We start from the raw sequence: 24,962 nt of genomic DNA, 5'->3' as shown, positions 1-24,962 counted from the left end.
TGTTCGTTAGCCAGTCCTCTATCCATGCTAATATATTACCCCCAACCCCTTGAACTTTTATCTTGTGCAGTAACCTTTTATGTGGCACCTTGTCAAATGCCTTCTGGAAGTCCAAATACACCACATCCATTGGTTCCCCTTTATCCACCCTCTTCGTTACATCCTCAAAGAATTCCAGCAAATTTGTCAAACAAGACTTCCCCTTCATAAATCCATGCTGACTCTGCCTGACCGAATTATGCTTTTCCAAATGTCTTGCTACTGCTTCTTTAATAATGGACTCCAATATTTTCCCAACCACAGATGTTAGGCTAACTGGTCTATAGTTTCCTACTTTTTGTCTGCCTCCTTTTTTAAATAGGTGTCATGTATTCAACTATCATTGTAACCTATGTATAAGCTGACCTAAGTTGTACACCTTGAGAGCATTGACCACAAGGGGTGAACTTGTGGGAGACACTCCTAACCTGGACTTCAGGTATAAAAGGGGAAGCTCCACCCACCTTGATCACTTGAGGTCTTGGTAATAAAGATTACTGGTCACAGAGTGACCTTCTCTCAAGTATGGGCCTCGTGTGCATTTATACTGTATAGTAAGGACATATCATTGGCGACAAAAAACTGGGATTAAACGACGCAAGCATGGCCACTAGCAGCACAGAAGAGAGGTACTGTGTTGGTGATGATTGGGACGACTTTATTGAGAGACTACAGCAAAGTTTTGTCACTAAGGAATGGTTGGGACAGGATTCGGCCGACAAACACAGGGCTCATCTCCTGACGGTTTGTGGATCCAGGACGTACTCCCTGATGAAGGACCTTCTAGCGCCAGAGAAGCTGGCGGACAAGACGTTCGAAGAGTTCAGTAAGTTGATCGGGGAACACCTTAAACCGGCGAGCAGCATGCACATGGCAAGACACCGGTTTTATACGCACCGGCGGCGAGAAGGGAAAAGCGTTCCAGACTTCGTGGCAGATCTCCGGCGACTGGCGAGCCTATGTAAATTCCCAGATGCATGCAGAGCGGAGATGCTGCGAGACTTTTTCATTGAGGGCATCGGGCACGCTGGGGTTTTCAGGAAACTGATTGAGACCAAAGACTTGACCTTGGAAGCGGCGGCTCTGATAGCCCAGACATTTATCTCAGGGGAGGAAGAGACCAGAATGATGTATGACAAAAATCTTGGCTCAAATGCGGCAAACGACCAGGGAGTCAACATTGTTAACGCGACACACAGTTCTCTAGGCAGACAGGGACAACCGGACATGCCGCAGCATGTAGTCGAACCCAAAGGGGGAATTCAACAGAGACAATGGCTAGCTGAACGGCGATTCATGCCATCGCAATGGATAATGCGGCCAGTAATGGGGCCATCAACACCTGTTAATGGTGCGCTTAAGGACAGTCACAGAGACAGTCAGAGACGATCGACTGGTAATGGACCTTTTGTTTCCAACAATGGGGCCTCCAGCTCATGCTGGAGGTGTGGTGGCAAACACCCAGCCAGAGCTTGCAGCTATCAGCAATATACCTGCAGAAAGTGCAACGTCAGCGGTCACTTGGCGCGTATGTGCAGGAAGCCTGCAGCCAGGTTGATGTACGAGGAGGACGGGCCTGATGTAAGCCCTACGAGGTCAAATGAATACTGGGGAAAATTGCTGGAAGCTGAAGTTCAGCGAGTTCATGTGGAGCACATATACAGTTTACATGCCAGGACGCCACCGATAATGATGAAAGTGTTCCTCAGTGGTATCCCAGTATTAATGGAGCTAGACACGGGGGCCAGCCAGTCCCTGATGAGTATCAAACAGTTTGAAAGGTTGTGGGTATCCAAGGCCAGGAGGCCAAAATTATTGCCGATTGACGCACAGCTACGGACACAAACAAAGGAGATCATTCCGGTGCTAGGCAGCGCCACGGTAGTCGTGACCCACAAAGATTCGAAGAACAGGTTGCCACTCTGGATTGTCCCGGGGGACAGTCCCACACTACTGGGGAGGAGTTGGCTTGCTGTCATGAACTGGAAATGGGGCGATGTCAATGCAATTTCTTCTGTGGAGTGAGTATCATGCTCACAGGTCCTGGACAAATTTGACTCATTATTTCAACCCGGCATCGGCACTTTCATGGGGCCAAGGTAGTGATCCACATAAACCCGGACGCCAGGCCAGTACACCACAAGGCCAGAGCGGTGTCGTACGTGATGCGGGAAAAGATAGAATGCGAATTGGACCGCCTGCTGAGGGAAAACATCATCTCGCCAGTCGAATTCAGTGACTGGGTGAGCCCAATCGTGCCGGTGCTCAAGGCGGATGGGTCGGTCAGGATATGTGGCGATTACAAGGCCACCATCAATTGGGTGTCACTCCAAGACCAGTACCCGCTACCGAGAGCAGAGGACCTCTTTGCGACGCTGTCCGGTGGCAAACTTTTTTCAAAATTGGACCTGACCTCAGCTTACATGACCCAGGAGCTGGCGAGTGAGTCGAAGAAGCTGACCACCATCACGACACACAAGGGGTTGTTTGAGTATAACAGATGTCCTTTCGGGATTCGTTCGACCGCCACGATCTTTCAGCGAAATATGGAAAGCCTCCTCAAGTCGATTCCAAGGACGGTGGTTTTTCAAGACGACATCCTCATCACAGGTTGTGATACTGAAGAACACCTCCACAACCTGGAGGAGGTGCTATGCAGACTGGACCGGGTAGGGCTGCGACTGAAAAAGGCGAAGTGCGTCTTCTAACTCCAGAGGTAGAATTCCTGGGGAGGTGGGTAGCAGCAGACGGGATCAGACCTACTGCATCCAAAACGGAAGTGATCCAGAGAGCACACAGACCCCACAATATGTCAGAGATGCGTTCGTTCCTGGGGCTCCTGAACTATTTTGGTAACTTTCTTCCCAAATTGAGCACGCTGTTAGAGCCGCTACACGTGCTCCTACGCAAAGGTCGTGATTGGGTCTGGGGGGACAGCCAGGAAAGGGCTTTTGATAGAGCACGCAATTTGTTATGCTCCAACAAACTGTTAACGTTATATGACCCGTGTAAGAACCTTGTGTTAACGTGCGATGTGTCGTCTTATGGGGTCGGGTGTGTGTTGCAGCATGCGAATGCCTATGGTCAGTTACAGGCCGGTAGCTTATGCCTCCAGAAGTCTGTCCCAGGCAGAAAGGGGCAACGGGATGGTAGAAAAGGAAGCCCTAGCATGTGTATATGCAGTAAAAAAAATGCACCAATACCTGTTTGGTAGGAAATTTGAGCTGGAGAGAGATCAAAAACACTAACGTCCCTTTTGACCGACAACAAGGCCATAAATGCAAACGCATCGGCCCACATACAGAGGTGGGCACTTACGTTAGCCGCCTATGACTACACAATTCGGCACAGACCGGGCACTGAAAACTGCGCCAATGCACTCAACAGGCTCCCACTAGCTACCACTGAGGGGGCAACTGAGCATGATGCTGAGATGGTCATGGCTGTTGAAGCTTTCGAGTGCGAAGCCTCACCTGTGACGCCCGTCAGATTAAAGTCTGGACAAATAAAGACCCGCTACTGTCTTTAGTTAAGAAATGTGTCCTAAATGGGGACTGGGCAGCCACGTACGGGGCATGCCCTGAAGAATTTAAACCGTTTCATAGACGCAAGGATGAACTCATGATTCAGGCCGATTGCCTACTTTGGGGAAACCGAGTAGTCATGCCCCAGATGGGCAGAGAGGTGTTTATCAGAGAACTTCACAATGAGCACCCGGGCATTGTCATGATGAAGGCAATTGCCAGGTTACACGTTTGGTGGCCAGGGATAGATGCAGACCTGGAACTTTGTGTTCGCAGGTGCAACACATGTGCTCAGCTGGGCAAAGCACCCAGGGAAGCCCCCCTTAGCCCCTGGTCCTGGCCTGCCAAGCCATGGTCACGCATCCATGTGGACTATGCAGGTCCTTTCATGGGAAAAATGTTTTTGGTTGTAGTAGACGCCTACTCCAAATGGATTGAGTGTGCCATTTTAAATTCAAGCACATCCTCTGCCACGGTTAAAGTCTACGGGCAATGTTCGCCGCCCATGGTCTACCGGATGTCTTGGCCAGCGACAATGGCCCATGCTTCACAAGCACTGAAACCAGGACTTCATGGCAGGCAATGGAATCAACCATGTCAGAACGGCACCGTTCAAGCTGGCTTCAAACGGCCAGGCGGAACGAGCAGTGCAGATAATCAAACAGGGGATGCTCAGAATCCAAGGGGTTTCCCTACAAAGCCGCTTATCACACCTCCTGTTGGCCAATAGATCCTGATCACACTCGCTCACAGGGGTTCCACCCGCAGAGCTGCTAATGAAAACCAGGTTATCCCTTATACACCCTACTATGAAAGAAATCATTGAGAGCAGGCGTCAGTCACAATGTGACTACTATGACAGGAATGCGAGGGCGCGATGTATTGATGTCAATGACCCTGTTTTTGTCCTTAATTAAGCTGCAGGGCCCAAATGGCTTGCAGGCACTGTGATTGCCAATGAGGGGAATAGAGTTTTGGTAGTTAAACTTACCAATGGACAAATCAAACACGTGGATCAAACTAAAAGGAGGTTCAGCAACCCCATAGAAGAAGCAGAGGAAGAACACGACGTAGAGTTTACTCCACCACAGGTGACCGAACACCAGAACCAAGTGGAGGAGAGCCCAGTCACTGTGGGCAGTCTGGACAGGCCTGAGGCACCACAAACAGCAGACACTCAGGCCAGCGCCCAACAACCAGAGCCCCAACTCAGGCGCTCTACAAGGGAGCGTAAACCACCAGAGAGACTTAACCTGTGATCCCAATAAGACTTTGGGGGGGAGGTGATGTCACGTATTCAACTATCATTGTAACCCATGTATAAGCTGACCTAAGTTGTACACCTTGAGAACATTGACCACAAGGGGTGAACTTGTGGGAGACACTCCTAACCTGGACTTCCAGGTATAAGAGGGAAAGCTCCACCCACCTTGATCACTTGAGGTCTTGGTAATAAAGGTAACTGGTCACAGAGTGACCTTCTCTCAAGTATGGGCCTCGTGTGCATTTTTTGCTGTATAGTAAGGACATATCAATAGGGACATTACATTTGCAGTTTTCCAATCTGCTGGGACCTCCCCAGAATCCAGGGAATTTTGGGAAATTACAACCAGTGCATCCACTATCCCTGCCGCTACTTCTCTTAAGACCCGAGGATGCAAGCCATCAGGTCCAATGGATTTATCTGCCTTTAGTCGCATTATCTTTCTGAGTACCACCTCCTTAGAGATTGTGATTGTGTTAAGTTCCTCTCCCTCTATCGCCCCTTGACTATCCACTGTTGGGATATTGTTAGTGTCCTCTACCATAAAGACTGATACAAAATATTTGTTCAGAGTTTCTGCCATCTCCATGTTCCCCATTACTAATTCTCCGGTCTCATCCTCTAAGGGACCAACATTTACTTTAGCCACTCTTTTCCTTTTTATATACCTATAGAAACGTTTTCTATCTGTTTTATATTTTGTGCTAGTTTACTTTCATAGTCTATCTTCCTTTTCTTAATCATGTTTTTAGCCATAAGAGGGGCGGAAGTGGGGGTGGGCGGAGTGTCCAGCGCTGTCAGTCATCAGCGAGGATGCCATGCTACCTGTTGGCGGCCCGGCCAAAGCCGGGGGCATAATTGTCGGGTCGACCTGGCAGTCGGATGGCAAAAAAAAAAGATGGCGGCCACGGCCGCGGCAGTGCGCCCTCCCCTTTTAATGGTGGCCACACCGCCATTTTACACACTCTGCAAACACAGTGCACTGACGGAGGCACTGAGTGGTGGCTGGAAGATTTTCTACGGTCAGTTTTGCTTGTGGGGCATGACATCAGTGGTGCCCGCTTTGATGACACATTGAGGAGGGTTAGGCAGCAGCGGGAACCGCCGGTATAAACCACCGAGGAGAATTTCTCAAGCGGCGGCTATTCGACTAATAATCGGTGGCCATTCGACACCGCCGCATGGCCGCCGCATTCCGGTGGTATTAGGCCTTCTCGGAAGGCCCCATGTATTCCAACACGATGCTAGCCTGCTTTGCTTTTTCCTACCGCTTAATTCTTGCTCATTCTACACTATTTTTTATTCTGATGCTGTTTTTCCTGCCTAGTTTTTTATGCACCTTGTCTCGGCTGTTATGTCCTGGTTCCCCTCCCCCAACCAAATGAATTTAAATCCTCCGCCATGGTACTCGTTAACCTCCTGCCCCAGAACTGGTCCCAAAGCCCCAGGAATCTGAAGCCCTCCCTCCTGCACCACTTCTCCACCCACACATTCACCGGCACGACCTTCATGTTTCTGTAAGCACTCGCATGTGGCACTGGGAGTACTCCACCTTTGCGGTCCTGTTCTTTTTCCTAGCTCCTGAAACTCTGCCTGTAAAACCTCAACCCTTTTCCTACATTGGTTCCAACACAGACTGCAACTTTTGGCTGTTCCCCTTCTCTCTGCAGAATATCCTGCATCCGTTCAGTAATATCTTTTACCCGATCACCAGGGAAGCAACATCATCATCATCATCATAGGCAGTCCCTCGGAATCGAGGAAGACTGGCTTCCATGATTCCTTCGGTGGCTGAACAGTCCAATACGAGAGCACAGTCCCTGTCACAGGTGGGACAGACAGTCGTTGAGGGAAAGGGTGGGTGGGACTGGTTTGCCGCATGCTCTTTCCGCTGCCTGCGCTTGGTTTCTGCATGCTCTCGGCGACGAGACTCGAGGTGCTCAGCGCCCTCCCGGATGCACTTCCTCCACTTAGGGCGGTCTTTGGCCAGGGACTCCCAGGTGTCGGTGGGGATGTTGCACTTTATCAGGGAGGCTTTGAGGGTGTCCTTGTAACGTTTCCTCTGCCCACCTTTGGCTCGTTTGCTGTGAAGGAGTTCCGAGTAGAGCGCTTGCTTTGGGAGGCAACACACCATTCAGGACTCGTGCCTGTGGTTGCAGAAACGCTTGTCTATCCCCTGACTTTCGAATCCCCTAATACAATTTCAGTTGTGACCCCTCTGTGCAGCTGAGTCTCCCCATGATGCTGTGGATTTGCTTCTGACTGCACTCCACCCCAAGGTGTCATCACCCTTACTGATATTCCCGCACTGCCTGCCTGTTCCTCCTAGTTTGCCTGATCGTTATCCACTCCCTCTCTTCCTGAACTCCCGGTAGCTATGGTGACGACCTCCTAAAACGTGTTAGCCATTTGCACTGTCGTGATACCAACCACTCCTCAAGCTTTGGAACTCTGAGCTCGGGCTTGAGCAGTTGGTGGCACTTCCTGCATTTGTGGTTTTCCAGGGCACGCAAAGTGTTCCGGAGTTCCCATGTGGCACAGGGTGTGCATGCAACGGGCCACAGCTGCCCTGCCATGTTAGCTAACAGTTATTTCAAACAATTTGTTTAGCTTTAAGGCTATTTAATATCCGATTACTCTGGGCAGGATTTAAACCAGGTCCCAGAGCCGAATGTGGCTTTACAAACAGATTTCCCCACATGTAATATAGAATACCAACATACAATAAAGAAGGAAGGTAAAGACTTGCTGGTCTTTTCAGCCTGTGCCGTTCCAAATGGCGTAACCATTACACCCATCCAACCCTGCTCCCTTTGCAGTTAAATTTGTCAGCATGGCACCGATGTATAAAGCAGTTAAGTACTGTATTGTAAGCAAAAACAAACCAATTTGTCACATACCCCATGAACAAAGAATAGCACCACGAGAGGGACCCCATATCATTCAAATCTTAGGACTCCCCAGGCTCCAGGGTATAACTGGTGGCACCTATCTGGCTGTGCGTGCCCCTGGCCATAACTTGAGCATATTCGGGAACTCTAGTGTCTACACTCAATCAATGTGCCGCTACTGTAGCGATCAGCTGAGAATAATTCATGTCAATACCTGGTTTCCAAGCAGCAGACATGATGCCCCTGGATCCCACCCAGCTCCTACCTCCTGCTGATGCAGCTCTCGGGCATTGAAGACCATTGCACACCGCGGGTGTGAATTCCTGATCTGGTGAGAATTCACACCCACGGTGTGCAGTGCTGTCCATTTCTGGAAGCAGCAGTGGAGAATGATACCAATGTTTCACGAATGTGGGACAACAGGACACTGCTCGAGAACAACTGAAGTTTGTGTGACATGCAGACAACTGGCATGTATATATTTCTGGCTTGCAGGTAGCATTGTGTGCAATTTATTTGGTTACGAGGCAGGTGAAAGAACGATAAGAACATTTTTTGGTTTCTAACAAGTAACATCTTCCTGCTGTTTCAGGCGTGTTTGGATCGGAATCCAGAAGCCTTCAGACCAAAAATAGGCAAAGGGATGCTGGGAGAAATCAAACTGCGACATAACAAGGGCTGCAACTGCAAACGCTCAGGATGTCTGAAAAATTATTGTGAATGTTACGAGGTGAGCTACCACAAGGGATTGGGTGAAAGATAAAGTAGAACTTTCTTTCCCCCCCCCCGATAACTAACTTTTTAAAGATCCTAGTACTGAAGACAAGAGAGCGTTAGCCTAGATGTAGTGCCCAGAAAGTAAGTAGAGGCAGTAATGGAAATAGAAAATATAGATGTGTAAAGTGTCATGTATCTCACATTACTGTATATAACTGTATCTTACCATGCTATACATGACTGTAACTGGATATGACCTGTAACAATAAGCATACCTTACCACCAGGGGTGCACTTGCAGGAGACACTCCAAACCTGTCCCACTGAGGTATATAAAGGGAGGTCTCAGGCAAGTGCAGCACTGGAGAGCTGGAATTAAAGGTGCAGGTCCTGAGTGACCTTGACTTCAGCATGTGTCTCGTGTAAGTCAATACATTAGAGTCAGGACTTAACAGTGGCGACGAGTTATGGGATCACAGAATCCACAGAATGGCTACCAACAGCTCAGATGAGAAATACAATGCTGGAGACAATTGGGATGACTTTATAGAAAGGCTCCAGCAAAGCTTTGTGACCAAAGACTGGCTGGGCGACGATAAGGCAGACAAGCGAAGAGCCCATCTCTTGACCAGCTGTGGCTCGAAAACATACGCTTTAATGAAAGACCTGCTGGCATCCGAGAAACCAGCAAGCAAGTCGTTCGAGGAGTTGAGCACACTGGTGAGAGACCACCTGAAGCCAGCGAGCAGCCTACACATGATCAGACACAGGTTCTACAACTACAGACGCTGTGTGGACCAAAGCATACCCGACTTCATGGCGGAACTTCGGAGGCTGGCTAGTTCATGTGAGTTGCCCGATGAACTAAGGAGAGAAGTACTGAGAGACTTTTTTAATTGAAGGAATAGGCCACGCAGGCATATTCCGAAAGCTTATAGAGACTAAGAACTTGACTCTAGAGGCAGCAGCACTGGTCGCACAGACGTTCTTGGCAGGCGAAGAAGAAACGAGGCTGATCTATACTTCGGCATGACAACCAACGAGGCATCGGAACAAGGGGTTCACATTGTGAAACAAACCGCTACCCCCACGCACAGACAAAGGCAGGAGAGCAGGCCTTCAACAGCAGACAGTAGCACCAGAAGCCATCAAAATCAAGGGCCACATGAACGGCCGATCACACCTCATCAACCCACAATGCGAGCAATCAACAACAGATTGAGAGAAGCTCAAGGGAGATCAGCCAGACGCAGCTCATCCTTCGGAAACAATGGAAACGGTCTATGTTGGAGAGGTGGGGGAAGGCACTCAACCAGGGTGTGTCGATTTCAGCATGCCGTTTGCAGAAACTGCAACTATACAGGGCATCTGGCTCACATGTGCAGAAAAACAGCAGCTCGGCTGGTATACGAATCGGAAGGATCGGAAAGCGGACCAGAAGACAGTTGGAACAGTGCACGAGACGCCGAGGTACAGTGTGTTAACACGATCAATGTCCACTGTTCTTACACCAAAACGCCTCCAATTATGATGAGGGTTCTACTCAACGGGATACCCGTCAACATGGAACTGGACACGGGGGTCAGTCAATCCCTCATGAGCGTTCAACAATTTGAACAGCTGTGGCCGCACAAAAGCAACAGACCAAAACTCACAAAGATTGACACCAAACTAAGGACCTATACTAAAGAAATCGTCCCAGTCCTTGGCAGCGCCATGCTCTCAGTCACACACAAAGGGATGGTGCACAGACTTTTCCTGTGGATTGTCCCCGGGGATCTCCCACCCTATTGGGGAGAAGCTGGCTAGCAGAACTTAATTGGAAATGGGATGATGTTCACGCCATGTCGTCAGAGGAACGGACCTCCTGCTCAACAGTTCTAAGCCATTTTGAACATCTCTTTCAGCCAGGTGTGGGCACCTTCAAAGGAACTAAAGTTAGAATCTACATCACACAGAATGCCGGACCGGTCCATCACAAGGCTAGAGCTGTGCCTTATGTGATGAGGGAAAATATTGAAAATGTACTGGACCGGCTTCTGCGGGAAGGCATAATTTCTCCCGTGGAATTCAGCGACTGGGCAAGCCCCATCGTCCCCGTCATGAAGCCTGATGGATCCGTGTGAATCTGTGGGGATTACAAGTCTACCATAAACAGAGTCTCCCTACAGGACCAATACCCACTGCCCAGAGCGGAGGACCTATTTGCCACGATGGCTGGAAGAAAACTTTTCTCGAAACTTGACCTCACATCTGCATATATGACGGAAGAACTGATTGAAGAGTCTAAGCTACTCACCACCATCAACACACATCGAGGCCTTTTTGTGTACAATTGATGCCCATTCGGCATCAGGTCGGCAGCTGCTATATTCCAGCGCAACATGTCTACTCAAGTCCATCCCAGGGACGGTTGTGTTTCAAGATGATATACTCATCATGGGCAGGGACACCGACTCTCATCTCCGCAATCTTGAGGAAGTACTAAGTCGATTGGATCGAGTTAAGAAATCCAAGTGTCTGTTTCTCACGCCTGAGGTTGAATTTTTCGGCAGAAGGATTGCGGCTGATGGAATCCGCCCAACCGAATCCAAAACCGAAGCGATTCGCCTGGCACCGAGGCCCCGGAATGTCTCGGAACTGTGCGCCTTTCTCGAGAAGCTCAATTACTTTGGGAACTTTATGCAGAACTTGAGCATGCTGCTGGAGCCTCTCCACGTGCTACTCAGAAAGGGGTGCGATTGGTTTTGGGGGGACGCCCAAGATCGCGCCTTCAATAAGGCACGCAACCTTCTATGTTCCAAGAGTGTTTTAGCCTTTTTTGACCCAGGTAAAAAGTTCGTTCTTACATGTGATGTGTCAGCGTACGGGGTCGAGTGCGTTTTACAGCACATCAATGATGCAGATAAATTACAGCCTGTTGCTTATGCCTCCAGGTCACTTTCGGGGGCAGAGCGCGGGTATGGTATGGTTGAGAGGGAGGCGCTCACATGTGTGTACGGTGCACCAATACCTTTTTGGGGCCAAGTTTGCATTAGAAACCGACCACAAACCCCTCATGTCCCTGCTATCCGAGTGCAAGGCAATCAGCGCCAACGCCTCGGCGCGCATTCAGTAGTGGGAACTCATACTGGCGGTTTACGACTACACGGTAAGGCACAGACCAGGCACAGACAACTGTGCCGACGCGCTCAGCAGGCTACCCCTGGCGACCACAGAAGGGTCCGACGAACAGGACTGTGAGATGGTCATGGCAATCAATGCCTTTGAATCCACAGGTTCGCCCATGACGACTCGCTAAATCAGAGCCTGGACGACCAGCGACCCCACGTTATCTCTAGTTAAAAGATGCGTTTTAACCGGTGACTGGGCAGAGGCTCGCGTTACCTGCCCCGAGGAGGTCAAACCCTTCCTTAGACGCATGCATGAACTCTCACGACAGGCAGACTGCCTGATGTGAGGTAGCTGAGTAGTTATGCCCTTACGAGGCAGGGAGGCGTTTGTCCAGGAGCTCCATCGCGAGCACCCGGGGATCGTCCTTATGAAGGCCATAGCCAGATCTCATGTCTGGTGGCCTGGCATTGACATGGACTTGGAGCTCTGAGTCCGCCGGTGCACCTTTTGTGCCCAACTCAGTAATGCCCCCAGGGAGGCCCCCCTAAGCCCCTGCTCTGGCCCACCAAACCGTGGTCACGGGTGCATGTAGACTATGCGGGCCCATTCATGGGCAAAATGTTCCTCGTAGTCGTTGATGCATTTTCAAAATGGATCGAGTGCACCATTTTAAACTCAGCACCACCTCCACCACTGTGGAGAGCCTTAGAACCATGTTTGCAATGCACAGCATTCCTGACATATTGGTCAGTGATAATGGTCCGTGCTTCATCAGCGCAGAGTTTCACGATTTTATAGTTGACCATGGAATAAATCACATTAAGACGGCACCTTTCAAGCCAGCCTCCAATTGCCAGGCTGAGCGAGCAGCGCAGATCATTAAACAAGGCATGTTCAGAATCCAAGGTCCCACGCTGCAGAGCCGTCTGTCGCGACTGCTGCTGGCATACAGATCTCGTCCGCATTCGTTGACTGGGGTTCCCCCCGCGCAACTATTGATGAAACGAACCTTAAAGACCAGGCTCTCATTAATCCTCCCAGACATGCATGAAATTGTTGAGGCTAAGCGTCAAAAGCTAACTGAGTACCATGACCGAAATTCGAGGGGGAGGTGGAATGAGATAGGAGACAAAGTGTTTGTGCTAAACTATGGCCGGGGTCCCAAATGGCTTTCAGGGACAGTAACAGACAAAGAGGGAAACAGGCTACTGGTTGTACAAATGGACAATGGCCAAACCTGCCGGAGGCATGTAGACCAAGTAAAAAGTAGATTCACTGATAATACTGAAGAACCAGAGGCAGACTACAATGTGGAACTCACACCACACCTGGTGGACAGACAGGTGGAACAACCTGAGGAAAGGGCAGTCTCAACAGACAGCCCAGGCGAGATACCAGCAATCACACCGAACGAAAAACAGGCACCAAGGCAAACAACTGAACCACAAAAAGACGCTCCACGCGAGAGCGCAGACCACCTGAGAGACTGAATCTATAAAGGCAATAAGACCTTGGGGGAGGGTGATGTCATGTATCTCACATTACTGTATATAACTGTATCTTACCATGCTATGCATGACTGTAATTGGATATGACCTGTAACAATAAGCATACCTTATCACCAGGGGTGCACTTGCAGGAGACATTCCATACCTGTCCCACTGAGGTATATAAAGGGAGGTCTCAGGCAAGTGCAGCACTGGAGAGCTGGAATTAAAGGTGCAGGTCCTGAGTGACCTTGACTTCAGCATGTGTCACGTGTAAGTCAGTACATTAGAGTCAGGACTTAACATAAAGAGAAAAGAAGGTTTAAACATTTTGTATTTGGAACCTTTTTCAGAACTGAAGACAAAACGAGAAGCAAGCACAAGGGTGGCAAACAGAGAGGGGGTGGGGGGGTTGAGGGGATAGGATCGACAGTTACACCAATCACAGCAAGAGATCATCATCATCAGCATAGGCAGTCCCTCCGAATCGAGGAAGACTTGCTTCCACTCTAAACATGAGTCCTTAGGTGGCTGAACAGTCCAATACGAGAGCTACAGTCCCTGTCACAGGTGGGACAGATAGTCGTTGAGGGAAGGGGTGGGGGGGACAGGTTTCCCGCACGCTCCTTCCGCTGCCTGCACTTGATTTCTGCATGCTCTCGGCGATGAGACTCGAGGTGCTCAGCGCCCTCCCGGATGCACTTCCTCCACTAAGGGCGGTTTTTGGCCAGGGATTCCCAGGTGTCAGTGGAGATGTTGCACTTTATCAGGGAGGCTTTAACAGTGAGAGAGTTGGTGTGCTGAATGACCTACAAACTGCTTAATAGAAAACTACTAATGATATAAAAGATCAGTGAGATGATGAAAAGCCATAAAACGGGAGAGGCTCATCCAAATAAAAGGGCAAGAAAATGGGCGGAAATGGAGAAAGAGAAAAATAAAGTACTGCAATTGCAGTCGATTTGAAATTAAAACCGCAAAATAGGGTAAAACAAAATAGGTCAGGACCCCACTGCCAGCACAGTGTTTTGACAAAGGGTCTCCGCACCAAACATCAAACCGTCTTAGTTTCCCCAGATGCAGAAAGACTCATCTCACATCACAACCATTCCCTGCTGTCGAGAAAATAGAGAATATACCGAAAATCTGAATTAATTAAAGTCAGTGTTCAGACCAGAGGGCTAGAGTGGTTTCACTGGCGAGTTTCAGGAAACCCGGAAACTCTGTGGATGCGCCATTAAACTTAAAGGGGTATTGAAATATCGCTCCAGTTCAGCAATTAGCATATGTTAATACGCGACCTGCCTCTCCGAGGAGGATGCGCTCAAGCAGCCTCACATGTCTGAGTTAAACGCGGAAGTTGATAGGTTTGAGCCGGCTTCCAGACAAGCTCGCAATTTTGCCAACTTTAACCTCTCACCTGCACCTAAATCCATGCACTCTTGCACATTAAAATTCCCAAGTGATTGTTGTGAGAGGAGGGTGCAGGAGAAAGAGCACAGGCCCGGGAAATAGAGCAAATACAGTTAACTACTGTGGGAGAAAACCTCCGAATATTTTATAAACTCCGGTGCAAAAAGCGGAGTACATAAGAACATAAGAAATAGGAGCAGGAGTTGGCCATACGGCCCCTCGAGCCTGCTCCGCTATTTAATACGATCATGGCTGATCCGATCATGGACTCAGCTCCACTTCCCTGCCCGCTCCCCATAACCCCTTATTCCCTTATTGGTTTAGAGTAATCAGAACAAATGTGACAAAGGGGCCAATTTTAAATCCCAGCGGTTAACTGGCGGGAGCGAATGGCAGGAGTTTGAATGCCGCCAATCAGCTGCTTGGATGTTTCTGGTGGGAAACGATAGCTGGCCAACGGGGGGGGGGGGCACAAAAATTGTCAGTGTCAGAAGGCTGCCGATAGCCAGTTAAGTCCAGGAGGGAGGCGTTGCAATGATCTTGTGGGTGTGGGGAAGCAAAGGGAGAGGCCCAGACTTTCCTTGTGGGGCCTAGAAGAACACTCTTGCTCCTCCAGGTCCCACTAAGGAAAGTTTAAAAAAAAACTTACCTTTGTGACCTCACTGGCTCCCTGACAACTTCACCTGGCAGGGCAGCAATGCTGGGCAACCCCCTCAGGAGCAGCTTAAAATTCTATCCAATTTGCATTTAGTAATGAGACTCCTGCCAGAGTTCAGGGCGGCCTCATCCGCCACCAAAGCCAACAGCGTTAAAATTGCGGATGGCTGGGAAATGGAGTTGCTGCATTTTAACTAAACCCCGACTTTTTCCCCAACAATTGGAGAAATTTAAAACTTCACTGAGAGACAGAGAAACTGAGAGAAAGGGATAGAGATTTACAGAAAGCAAGATGGGAAAAAGCAGAATTCAGGTAGTTGTGGGAGCGTGTGGACTTGTAATACATGTCCGTGGAAAGCCCATTATCAAAGATGGAGAGAGACATGGGAAGAATCAGAGGTGGACTATAAAAGGTGAGGACTGGGTGGAATCTGGAAGCATAGTAAATTAAATAGTACATTAAACTCTCCAGATTAACGCAAGAGCAGGAAGCACCGTCTAACCTCATCCATGAAGAATAGCCACTTGAGTGAGAGTGGAGAATTACCCCAGGAGGAATCATTACCTTCAGAAGGAGGGGAGAAAACTGTGGGGGAAAAGGGCATTGAGTTGAACAACTTTCGACCTCAACCACTGTTCTGATTTTCTCTTGGACAGCATGTGCTGGTAATGGAGGCAGGCTGATCCAGAGTCACTGGAGGAGGTGTGGGCTGGTGCTTGGGCTGGGGATCCTCTATTGGTACAAGGCCGTCCGGATGCTCCGCACCCCTGCAGTTTACATTCTTTACTTCAGCTATATTCCTGGACCACGACAACCCTCGCTGATTTACCATGCTTCCCTCCCCCTCCGCAATTCTGCTGTAACTATTTACACCTGCTCTGGACAAATCTGTTGTTTTTATACTTGTCCCATTTGCCTTGCATATCACCATCCCTTTTGTCATGTAATTACTCCTGCTCTCTACCCTATCACAGGCATTTCCCTTTGGTTAATATCCTGCCCCGCTTTTACCTGATTCTTAAAAACTAACCATCACAAACATCTTCCAGTTCTGATGAAAGGTCATCAACCTGAAATGCTAACTCTGTTTCTGCTGCCTGACCTGCTGAGTGTTTACAGCATTTTCTGTTTTTATTTCAGATTTTCAGCAACAGCAGTATTTTGCTTTTGTAATGTTCTCATATTTCTTTTCTCCATGCATGATTTTTTAAAAATTCATTCACGGGATGTGGGTGTTGCTGGCAAGGCCGGCATTTATTGCCCATCCTTAATTGCCCCTTGAGAAGATGGTGGTGAGCCGCCGCCTTGAACCGCTGCAGTCCGTGTGGTGAAGGTGCTCCCACAGTGCTGTTAGGGAGGGAGTTCCAGGATTGTGACCCAGCGACGATGAAGGAACGGCCGATATATTTCCAAGTCAGGATGGTGTGTGACTTGGAGGGAAAATTGGAGATGGTGGTGTTTCCAAGCACCTGCTGCCCTTGTCCTTCTAGGTGGTAGAGGTCGCGGGTTTGGGAGGTGACGAGTTGGTGCAGTGCATCTTGTAGATCATAGAAATCATAGAAATTTACAGACTCCAACAACCACAACCATCTTCCTGTGTGCTATGTATGACTCCAGCCAGTGGAGAGTTTTCCCCCTGATTCCCACTGACTTCAATTTTACTTGGGCTCCTTGATGCCACACTCAGTCAAATGCTGCCTTAATGTCAAGGACAGTCCCTCTCACCTCGCCTCTGGAATTCAGCTCTTTTGTCCATGTTTGGACCAAGGATGTAATGAGGTCTGAAGCAGAGTGGTCCTGGTGGAACCCAAACCGAGTATCGGTGAGCAGGTTATTGGTGATTAAGTGCCACCTGATAGCAGTGTCAATGATACCTTCCATCTCTTTTGCTGATGATTGAGAGTGGTAATTGGCTGGATTGGATTTGTCCTGTTTTTTTGTGAACAGGACTTACCCAGGCAATCTTCCACTTTGATGCCAGTGTTGGAGCTGTACTGGAATAGCTTGGCTAGAGGCGCAGCTAGTTCTGAAGCTGTAATGTATGTGTTATAAAAGTGGACTTGTATTTACTCTGTACAGCCACCAGAGGGCTCATCCCCTGGAGTCCCAAGGGATCCCATAATCCCTTGGGAGCACAGGTATTTACGGAGGCTTCACAGGTTGGTGAGGCACTCTGGAGACCTGCAATAAAAGACTAAGGTCACACTTTACTTTGAGCTCACAGTGTTCAGTCTGACTCTTTCTCCATACACTACAGTATGTATGCCTGGGTTTACCTGCCACTAGGGGGAGCGACCATCAGAGGTCATTGGGCCACAGATACATACATGCAGTCCTTGTATATAAAGAAAGCCTCCATGTTTATTCCTCACTTTGAGAACTAATAAAGTAGTCAGGTCGCACCTGATTGAGTTTGCGGTACTAAGCCTATTGAGTTATTGCATACGCAACAGAAGCACAAGTCTTCAGCACAACAGCCGGGATGTTATCGGGGCCCGTAGTCTTTGCTGTATCCAGTGCGATCAGCCATTTCTTGATATCACATGGAGTGAATCGAATTGGCTGAAGACTGGCTTTTGTGATGGTGGGGACCTCAGGAGGAGGCCGATATGGATCATCCACTCAGCACTTCTGGCTGAAGATGGTTGCAAACACTTCAGCCTTGTCTTTTGCACTCACGTGCTGGGCTGCCCCATCATTGAGGATGTGGATATTCATGGTGCCTCCTCCTCCCGTTAGTTATTTAATTGTCCACCACCATTCACAACTGCATGTGGCAGGACTGCAGAGCTTTGATCTCATCCGTTGGTTGCGGGATCACTTAGCTGTCTACAGCATGCTGCTTCTGGAGTTTAGCATGCATGTAGGCCAGTGTAGTAGCTAAATATTTAAGTATGCAAATTACATTGAAATGCACTGTTAAATCATGTTTGAAAGACTTGTAATGAAGAGAATGCATGGCTCTCTTTCCAATTTGAAGAACTAGTATTCTATCAAACCCCTTATCATGACAACAGTTCTCCTTTAATTGACAGCCTGTGTTAAATCACCGGGGAAAGTTGAAGTCAACAATTTGTTGATTGTGCTGTGAATCTCCAAGATTAAGTTACATTCAGAGGTCTAACGAACTGGTTTAATATTCTCCATTTCATTTGTGGGGAATTAAATGATAATGGACTTTCCTGTGTTGTTATTTCATGAGCGGTCATTGAGTGGGGTATAATTGATTTTATTCATTGTGATGTCCTTTTTTTGTCAGGCAAAAATAATGTGCTCCTCTATTTGCAAGTGTATTGGATGCAGAAATTATGAGGAGAGTCCCGAGAGGAGGACGCTGATGAATATCCCTGACCATAGTGACATGAGCCTTTGTCAGCCTCGGACTAAACTCTTTCCTGAAATATTCAACTGCAGAGAGCAAGTGAAAGTGAACAGGGAAAGGTAACTTTAAAAAAATTATTTTCCCACTCCAATATTCTACCCATCTATCCCCAAGATTCTCACTCTTGGGGTACATTTCCAGAGATCATAGCAGCCCACCAGTGCATTGGTCTGTGCCCATTCTTCATGTCTGAGCCTCGATTGTGAACATCAGCAGGCTATTCAACTAAGGGGTAGAGGGAAGCTTCTTGCAAATATCAGATGTACAAGCCATGGGCACTGTAATGTCTGTAAGCTTGTAATGTTTGTAGCTCCACACTGTGGATATGGACATATTGTGTACTGCAAGTGCAGGGTTAATAATAAACAGAACCGGCAGATTTCCAGAGACTTCCGAGAGAGCTGCCTGCCATGTTAGGAAGCTGTGTGTGCTGTGCTCTGTGAATATATCACATTTGGCGACGGAAGATGGGATTTTTCGGAAGATGGGATTTTTCAGATGATTTAAAGCTAAAATTTTGTTGGTGAAGGATTCAGCCAGCTGACAGAGAGACTTTGGAAGTTTCTGTCTTTGGAAAAAAGCTACAAAATCCGAGGTAAAATACAGCACATGGTGTGAACAGCTAGAGATTAAAATGGCAGGTGTATTAGGACATTTGGGAGAATATAGACATGACCGGAAACGTTTTAAAGCGTACGTGGATCGGCTAGAAATGTATTTCACTGCAAATAACATAATCGAAGTTCCAGACAATGCAGTCTAGAACAGGGCTGTGTTGGAACGTAAGAAAGCGATCTTCTTATCGGAGGCAGGTCCGATATTATACGAAACCCTTGTAAATCTGCTTGTGCCTGACAAGCCAAAGGACACAACGCTTAAAGAGATTTTAACGAAGCTAGAGCAGCACTATAACCCAAAACCATTAGAAATTACTGAAAGCTATCCTTTAGGGATTCGGAATCAAAAGGCCGATGAAAGTATCAGTGATTAAATCGTAGCATTAAAGAAGTTAGCGATGCACGATAATTTTGGAAACTTTCAAAACCTAGCATTACGGGATTATTTTGTTTGTGGGGTGAAAAATGATGTGATCAGAAGGAAGTTATTGACGATGGATGACTTGACTTTTGAGTTTGCTTGTCAGACAGAGAGGTCGATGGGCATGGCCGAACAATATTCCCGAGAATTAAATAATAATTACGGTCGTCAGTCAACCGAGGTAAATCACCTGCAGGTTCAAAGTAAAAGACGATGGGGACCCAAAGTCTCAGAAATTGGAAATTCTACCAGAGCGTCGAAGTCGTGCTATAGGTGCCTGGGACAACACATTGCTCAAAGTTGTCCATACATGAAGGCAGAGTGTTTCTTCTGTAGAAAGACTGGGCATCTTGCGAAGGCATGCCGACTGAAGGGTAAACCAGCTTTCAAAGCTATGAGTCCAGTGTTCAAAGCTATGAGTAGAAATCCAAAGAGACTACATAGCTTGGAAGAACAACAACAGGACAAGGAGATGTTAGAATTACACGTCATCAGGAGCACGAGGTTAACGGACAGCGATTCGGAAAGCATCAAAATCCACATAGATGTTGCGGGATTCAAGATACCAATGGAAATTGACAAGGGTGCATCCGTGAGTGTAGTACCGGAGTCACTATATCGTGACAAATTGCGTGATTTTCAACTGGAGAAATCCAAGATAGAGCTGCGAGGCTACTCGGGAGAGAAAATTCCTGTAGTAGGTCGTATCACCGTACCGGTGAAATATAAAGATCAATTTCAGAACTTGCCTCTAATAGTAGTGAAAGGAGACAAGTCTGCCTTACTAGGAAGAAATTGGTTGAGCTCACTGAAGCTGGATTAGAGTAAGATTTTCTGTGTGGAAGCGAGATTTTCATCAACGGATGAGGTTATCAAGAAGTATCCGAAGGTGTTCTGTGAAACAGGCAGTCTGATCTTAGGCTTCAAGGCGAGTGCCAGGGTACAGAAGGACGCTAGATCGGTTAACTACAAGCCACATTCCATACCATATGCACTCAAGGAGAAAGTTGAGCAAGAACTCAAAAGACTAGAGACTGAGAACATTATTTGTAAGATAGATCGGTGTAGCTGGGCTACACCCATTGTTGTTGTACCTAAGTCTGATGGTAAGGTAAGATTGTGTGGTGATTATAAAGTAACCGTAAACCAGGTTCTAGAGGGTAATGTCCCCAATACATTGCCAAATATAGAAGATTTGTTCACAACACTGACAGGTGGTCAGATCTTCTCAAAACTGGATCTTACAAATGCCTACTTACAGCTTGAACTAGATGAGGAGTCCAAGTCATGTTTGACTATAAATACTCATCTAGGCCTATATCAGTTTAATAGGCTACCGTTTGGAGTGTGTTCCACCCCTGCCATATTCCAAGAGGTGATGAACCAGATTTTGCAAGGTATTGAAGGGGTAGTATGTTATTTGGATGACATACTAATTTCAGCACCAAATAGGCAAATTCATAATAACATATTGAATGAAGTCCTCAAACGGCTAGAGAAGCACAAAGTACGAGTGTCTGCTTGTAAGTGTGAGTTATTTAAAAACTCAGTGGAGTACTTAGGGTACAGAGTAGACAAAGATGGTTTACATCCAACCATGGAAAAATTGGATGCAATTAGAAATGCACCCACTCCCAGGAATGTCACTGAACTTCATTCATTCTTGGGTCTTTTGAACTATTATGGGAAGTTCCTACCAAATTTGGCTACAGTATTACATCCACTGAATGAACTTTTGAAAAAACAGGTCCATTGGAAGTGGTCAAAAGAATGCGATACAGCATTCAAGGAGTGTAAAAACAAATTGGTAGAGAGCACCATGTTAGTTCACTATGACATATCTAAGGAGATTAAGCTAGCATGTGATGCCTCTCCGTATGGAATTGGGACAGTAATCTCTCATGTATTAAGTAGTGGGGAGGAGAGACCAATTGTTTTTGCTTCACGCACTCTCAGTGCCAGTGAGAGTAATTATGCACAAATTGAAAGGGAAGCTTTGGCATTAATTTTTGGGGTCAAGAAGTTTCACAAATACTTGTATGGTTGTAAGTTTACCATCGTTACAGACCATAAGCCCCTAACAGCAATCCTCCATCCAAAGTCCCCAGTTCCAACATTAGCTGCAGCCCGAATGCAGAGATGGGCTTTGATTTTGTTAGCATATACATATGATATTGAATACAGACGATCAGCTGATCACAGTAATGCTGATGCAATTTCTAGATTGCCTTCCCCATCACAAGTTACACCGATAGGAAAGAAGTGTTTTATTTTTCATACATTGATGAACTGCCAGTCACAGCTGAAGAGATTGGTAGAGCAACCAAACGTGACCCAGTGATGTCAAAGGTGTATGAGTATATTGCAAATGGATGGCCAAACCAGGTAACAAACAAAGATACACATCCATTCTTCATTCGTAGGAATGAATTATCAGTAGATAAAGATTGTATCATGTGGGGTGCAAGAGTGGTTATACCAAATAAATTCAGGTCCAAATTATTAAGATACCTCCATGACCAGCACCTGGGAATGTGCTTGACCAAGAGTTTTGCACGCAATTATTTATGGTGGCCAGGTCTTGATAAAGATATAGAGTACATCATGAGTCAGTGTACGACATGTCAATCGGTAAGCAAGCAATCACCACCAATACCATTACAGCCATGGAAATGGCCTCCCAGGGTGTGGCAAAGGCTACATATTGATTTTGCTGAGTTAGAAGGACAACAATTGTTCATTGTGATTGATAGCCATTCGAAGTGGGTTGAGGTGTTTCCAATGTGGAAAATTAACAACAAGTAAAACATTGGACCTTTTACGAAAATTATTTTCTGCATTTGGCCTCCCTGAAGAAATTGTTTCAGATAATGGACCACAATTTTGTTCAGAAGAATTTGCACAATTCATGAGCAAAAATGGTGTGAAACACACCAAGGTTCCACCATACCACCCTGCTTCGAATGGTGCAGCAGAGCGCACTGTACAAATTGTAAAACGTGCCCTCATAAAACAAATGTTAGATCCAAATCCAAGGAAACGACAGTTGTCATTGGATCACAAATTGGCTAATTTTTTGATTACATATCGAAATACTCCTCATACAACTACTGGTAGAACACCAGCAGAGTTGTTTTTCAAACGACAGCCACGAACCAGATTCTCGTTGTTAAAGCCAAACTTGGCACAGTCCGTAGAAGAGACACAATTAAGACAGAAAGAGAATCATGATGGAGGTAGAGTAAAAGAGAGAAGTGTGAAATTACATTAGAAGGTGAGAGTGAAGAACCATCACCACAAATGGTTAAAGTGGTTACCAGGAAGAGTGGTGAAGATATGTGGTCCTCGCACATATTTGGTAAAGATGTTTGATAATGGACAGGTTAAGTTTGTTCATATTGATCATATTTTACCTACAGACATGGAAGGAGTTGAAGGTGGGAATGATTCAATTAGTTCTGACTCATCAGATAGTTTTGATATACCAGTAGCAAATCCTACATCCAATGTACTGGAAACAAATCCAGGAGAGAATCAGAATGAAAGTCTGAGTCTGAGTCAGGAAAACAGAGCCTGAAGTTAGAGTGAGTTCAAATGAAAATCAAGGAAATTCCGTGAAGGAAAACGTTTCTCAGGATGAGCCTCGAATGAGTGTGAAATCAACACCATGTTTGGAAGGTTCTGTTCGAGAGCGAAGGTAACCTCTTCGAAACAGAAAACAAGTGGTAAAGTTAAATTTGTAAATATGGAAAATAAAAGTTTATATCCTGTGTTATGTATAAAAATGAAAGTTATGTATGATGTTTGTTATTATAACTTTTTCATTAAGGAGAGAGAAGTGCAACGTCTGTAAGCTTGTAATGTTTGTAGCGCCACACTGTGGATGTGGACGTATTGTGTACTGCAAGTGCAGGGTTAATAATAAGCAGATTTCCGGAGACTTCCGAGAGAGCTGCCTGCCATGTTAGGAAGCTGTGTGTGCTGTGCTCTGTGAAGATATCACAGGCACTTGCTAGCAAGTGTCTCTGGATAGTAATCCTGGCTGATTTGCCCTCCCTAGCCCAGGGGCAAAGATGCTAACCACAGAAATTGAAGTGCTAAATTTTAAAATAAAGCCTTCTTGGGCTGTATAGCTCAGCTATGTGCTGACTTTACCAACTGAGCCAGCAGAGAAACAAAAGGTGCAGTATTGGACGATATCTACAGGTTTCCATATTTACGAAAGGATATACTTGCTTTGGAGGCAGTTCCGAGAAGGTTCACTAGGTTAATTACGGGGATGAGGGGGTTGACTTAGGAAAGGTTGAGTAGGTTGAGCCTCTACTCATTGGAATTCAGAAGAATGAGAGGTGATCTTATCGAAACGTATAAGATTATGAGGGGGCTTGACAAGGTGGATGCAGAGGAGGAGACTAGAACTTGAGGCATGATCTTAGAATAAGGGACTGCCCATTTAAAACTGAGATGAGGAGAAATTTCTTCTCTCAGAGGGTTGTAAATCTGTGAAATTCACTGCCTCAGAGAGCTGTGGAAGCTGGTTCATTGAATAAATTTAAAACAGAGATAGACAGTTTCTTAAATGATAAGGGATTAAGGGGTTATGGGGAGCGGGCAGGGAAGTGGAGCTGAGTCCATGATCGGATCAGCCATGATCTTATTGAATGGCGGAGCAGGCTCGAGGGTCCATATGGCCTACTCCTGCTCCTATTTCTTATGTTCTTATGTTCTTAAATCATGTGCTAAATCCCGAACTTGCGATCTGTCAAGTTTTGACTTAACAGATGATTTGCACTGACAGGTTGGGCTAATTGCCCTCCAACTACCCAGCAATTAGCCTGATGATTTTATGGCTAAAGCAAACAAGCATTATGTCTGTTTGCACAGCATAAGGGGATACTTCCTGACAAATCCAAGTAATTTTAAAAACTATTATCAGGCCGAAAATTGAAGCATTTTAGGATTTTGTCTATGAAAAGGCAGCGATTGCTACATTGAGGTGTTTTTTGCATTTATGTGGAGCATAAGCTTAAAAAAAATCTGTGCAGAAAGTGGAGGGAAGGAAAAAAACAAACCCCCATTACTAGAGCCTTCCGGGATTTAATGTGCATAAAGATCTATGTTATAAATAATGAGAGTCCTTCTGTTTGCTAATTGGAGCACTGGCCCAAATGACCCCAGATACACTTTGGTACACAGTGGGACCCAGGGATCCTACGCTGCCCTTCACCAGGATCTGCCAGCAAGTTCTCAAAGGAGGGTCCCCATCAGGTAAGTGCGCGTTCCGTTTGGATAGTGGCAGCGTAATCCATAGTTACACCGCCAACCGCAAAATCCAGGCCATTGTTTTTTAGGATACATAATGCATTTATTTCTTAGTTTAAACATTTTTATTTTAAATTTAAAAAAGATGGTCGAAGACTGAAAGTGGGTAATATC

At 46.7% G+C, this 24,962-nt stretch overlaps 1 protein-coding gene across 1 annotated transcript in view; it reads left to right on the top strand.

Moving 5' to 3' along the window:
* Positions 1 to 24,088, top strand: part of LOC139279543 (protein lin-54 homolog) — a 228,533-nt gene extending 204,445 nt beyond the window's left edge. The window contains exons 12-14 of the mRNA XM_070898671.1: positions 8,311 to 8,448; positions 18,366 to 18,547; positions 22,946 to 24,088. Coding sequence (XP_070754772.1) covers positions 8,311 to 8,448; positions 18,366 to 18,547; positions 22,946 to 22,961 — 336 coding nt within the window. The 3' untranslated portion in view covers positions 22,962 to 24,088. The remainder of the gene's footprint in view (positions 1 to 8,310; positions 8,449 to 18,365; positions 18,548 to 22,945) is intronic.
* Positions 24,089 to 24,962: the final 874 nt, after the last annotated feature.

Source organism: Pristiophorus japonicus, chromosome 14 (assembly GCF_044704955.1).
Source record: "Pristiophorus japonicus isolate sPriJap1 chromosome 14, sPriJap1.hap1, whole genome shotgun sequence".
Lineage (NCBI taxonomy): Eukaryota > Metazoa > Chordata > Chondrichthyes > Pristiophoridae > Pristiophorus > Pristiophorus japonicus.
The sequence above is the reverse complement of the archived record's forward strand: the minus strand, read 5'-3'. Positions and strand labels throughout refer to the sequence as shown.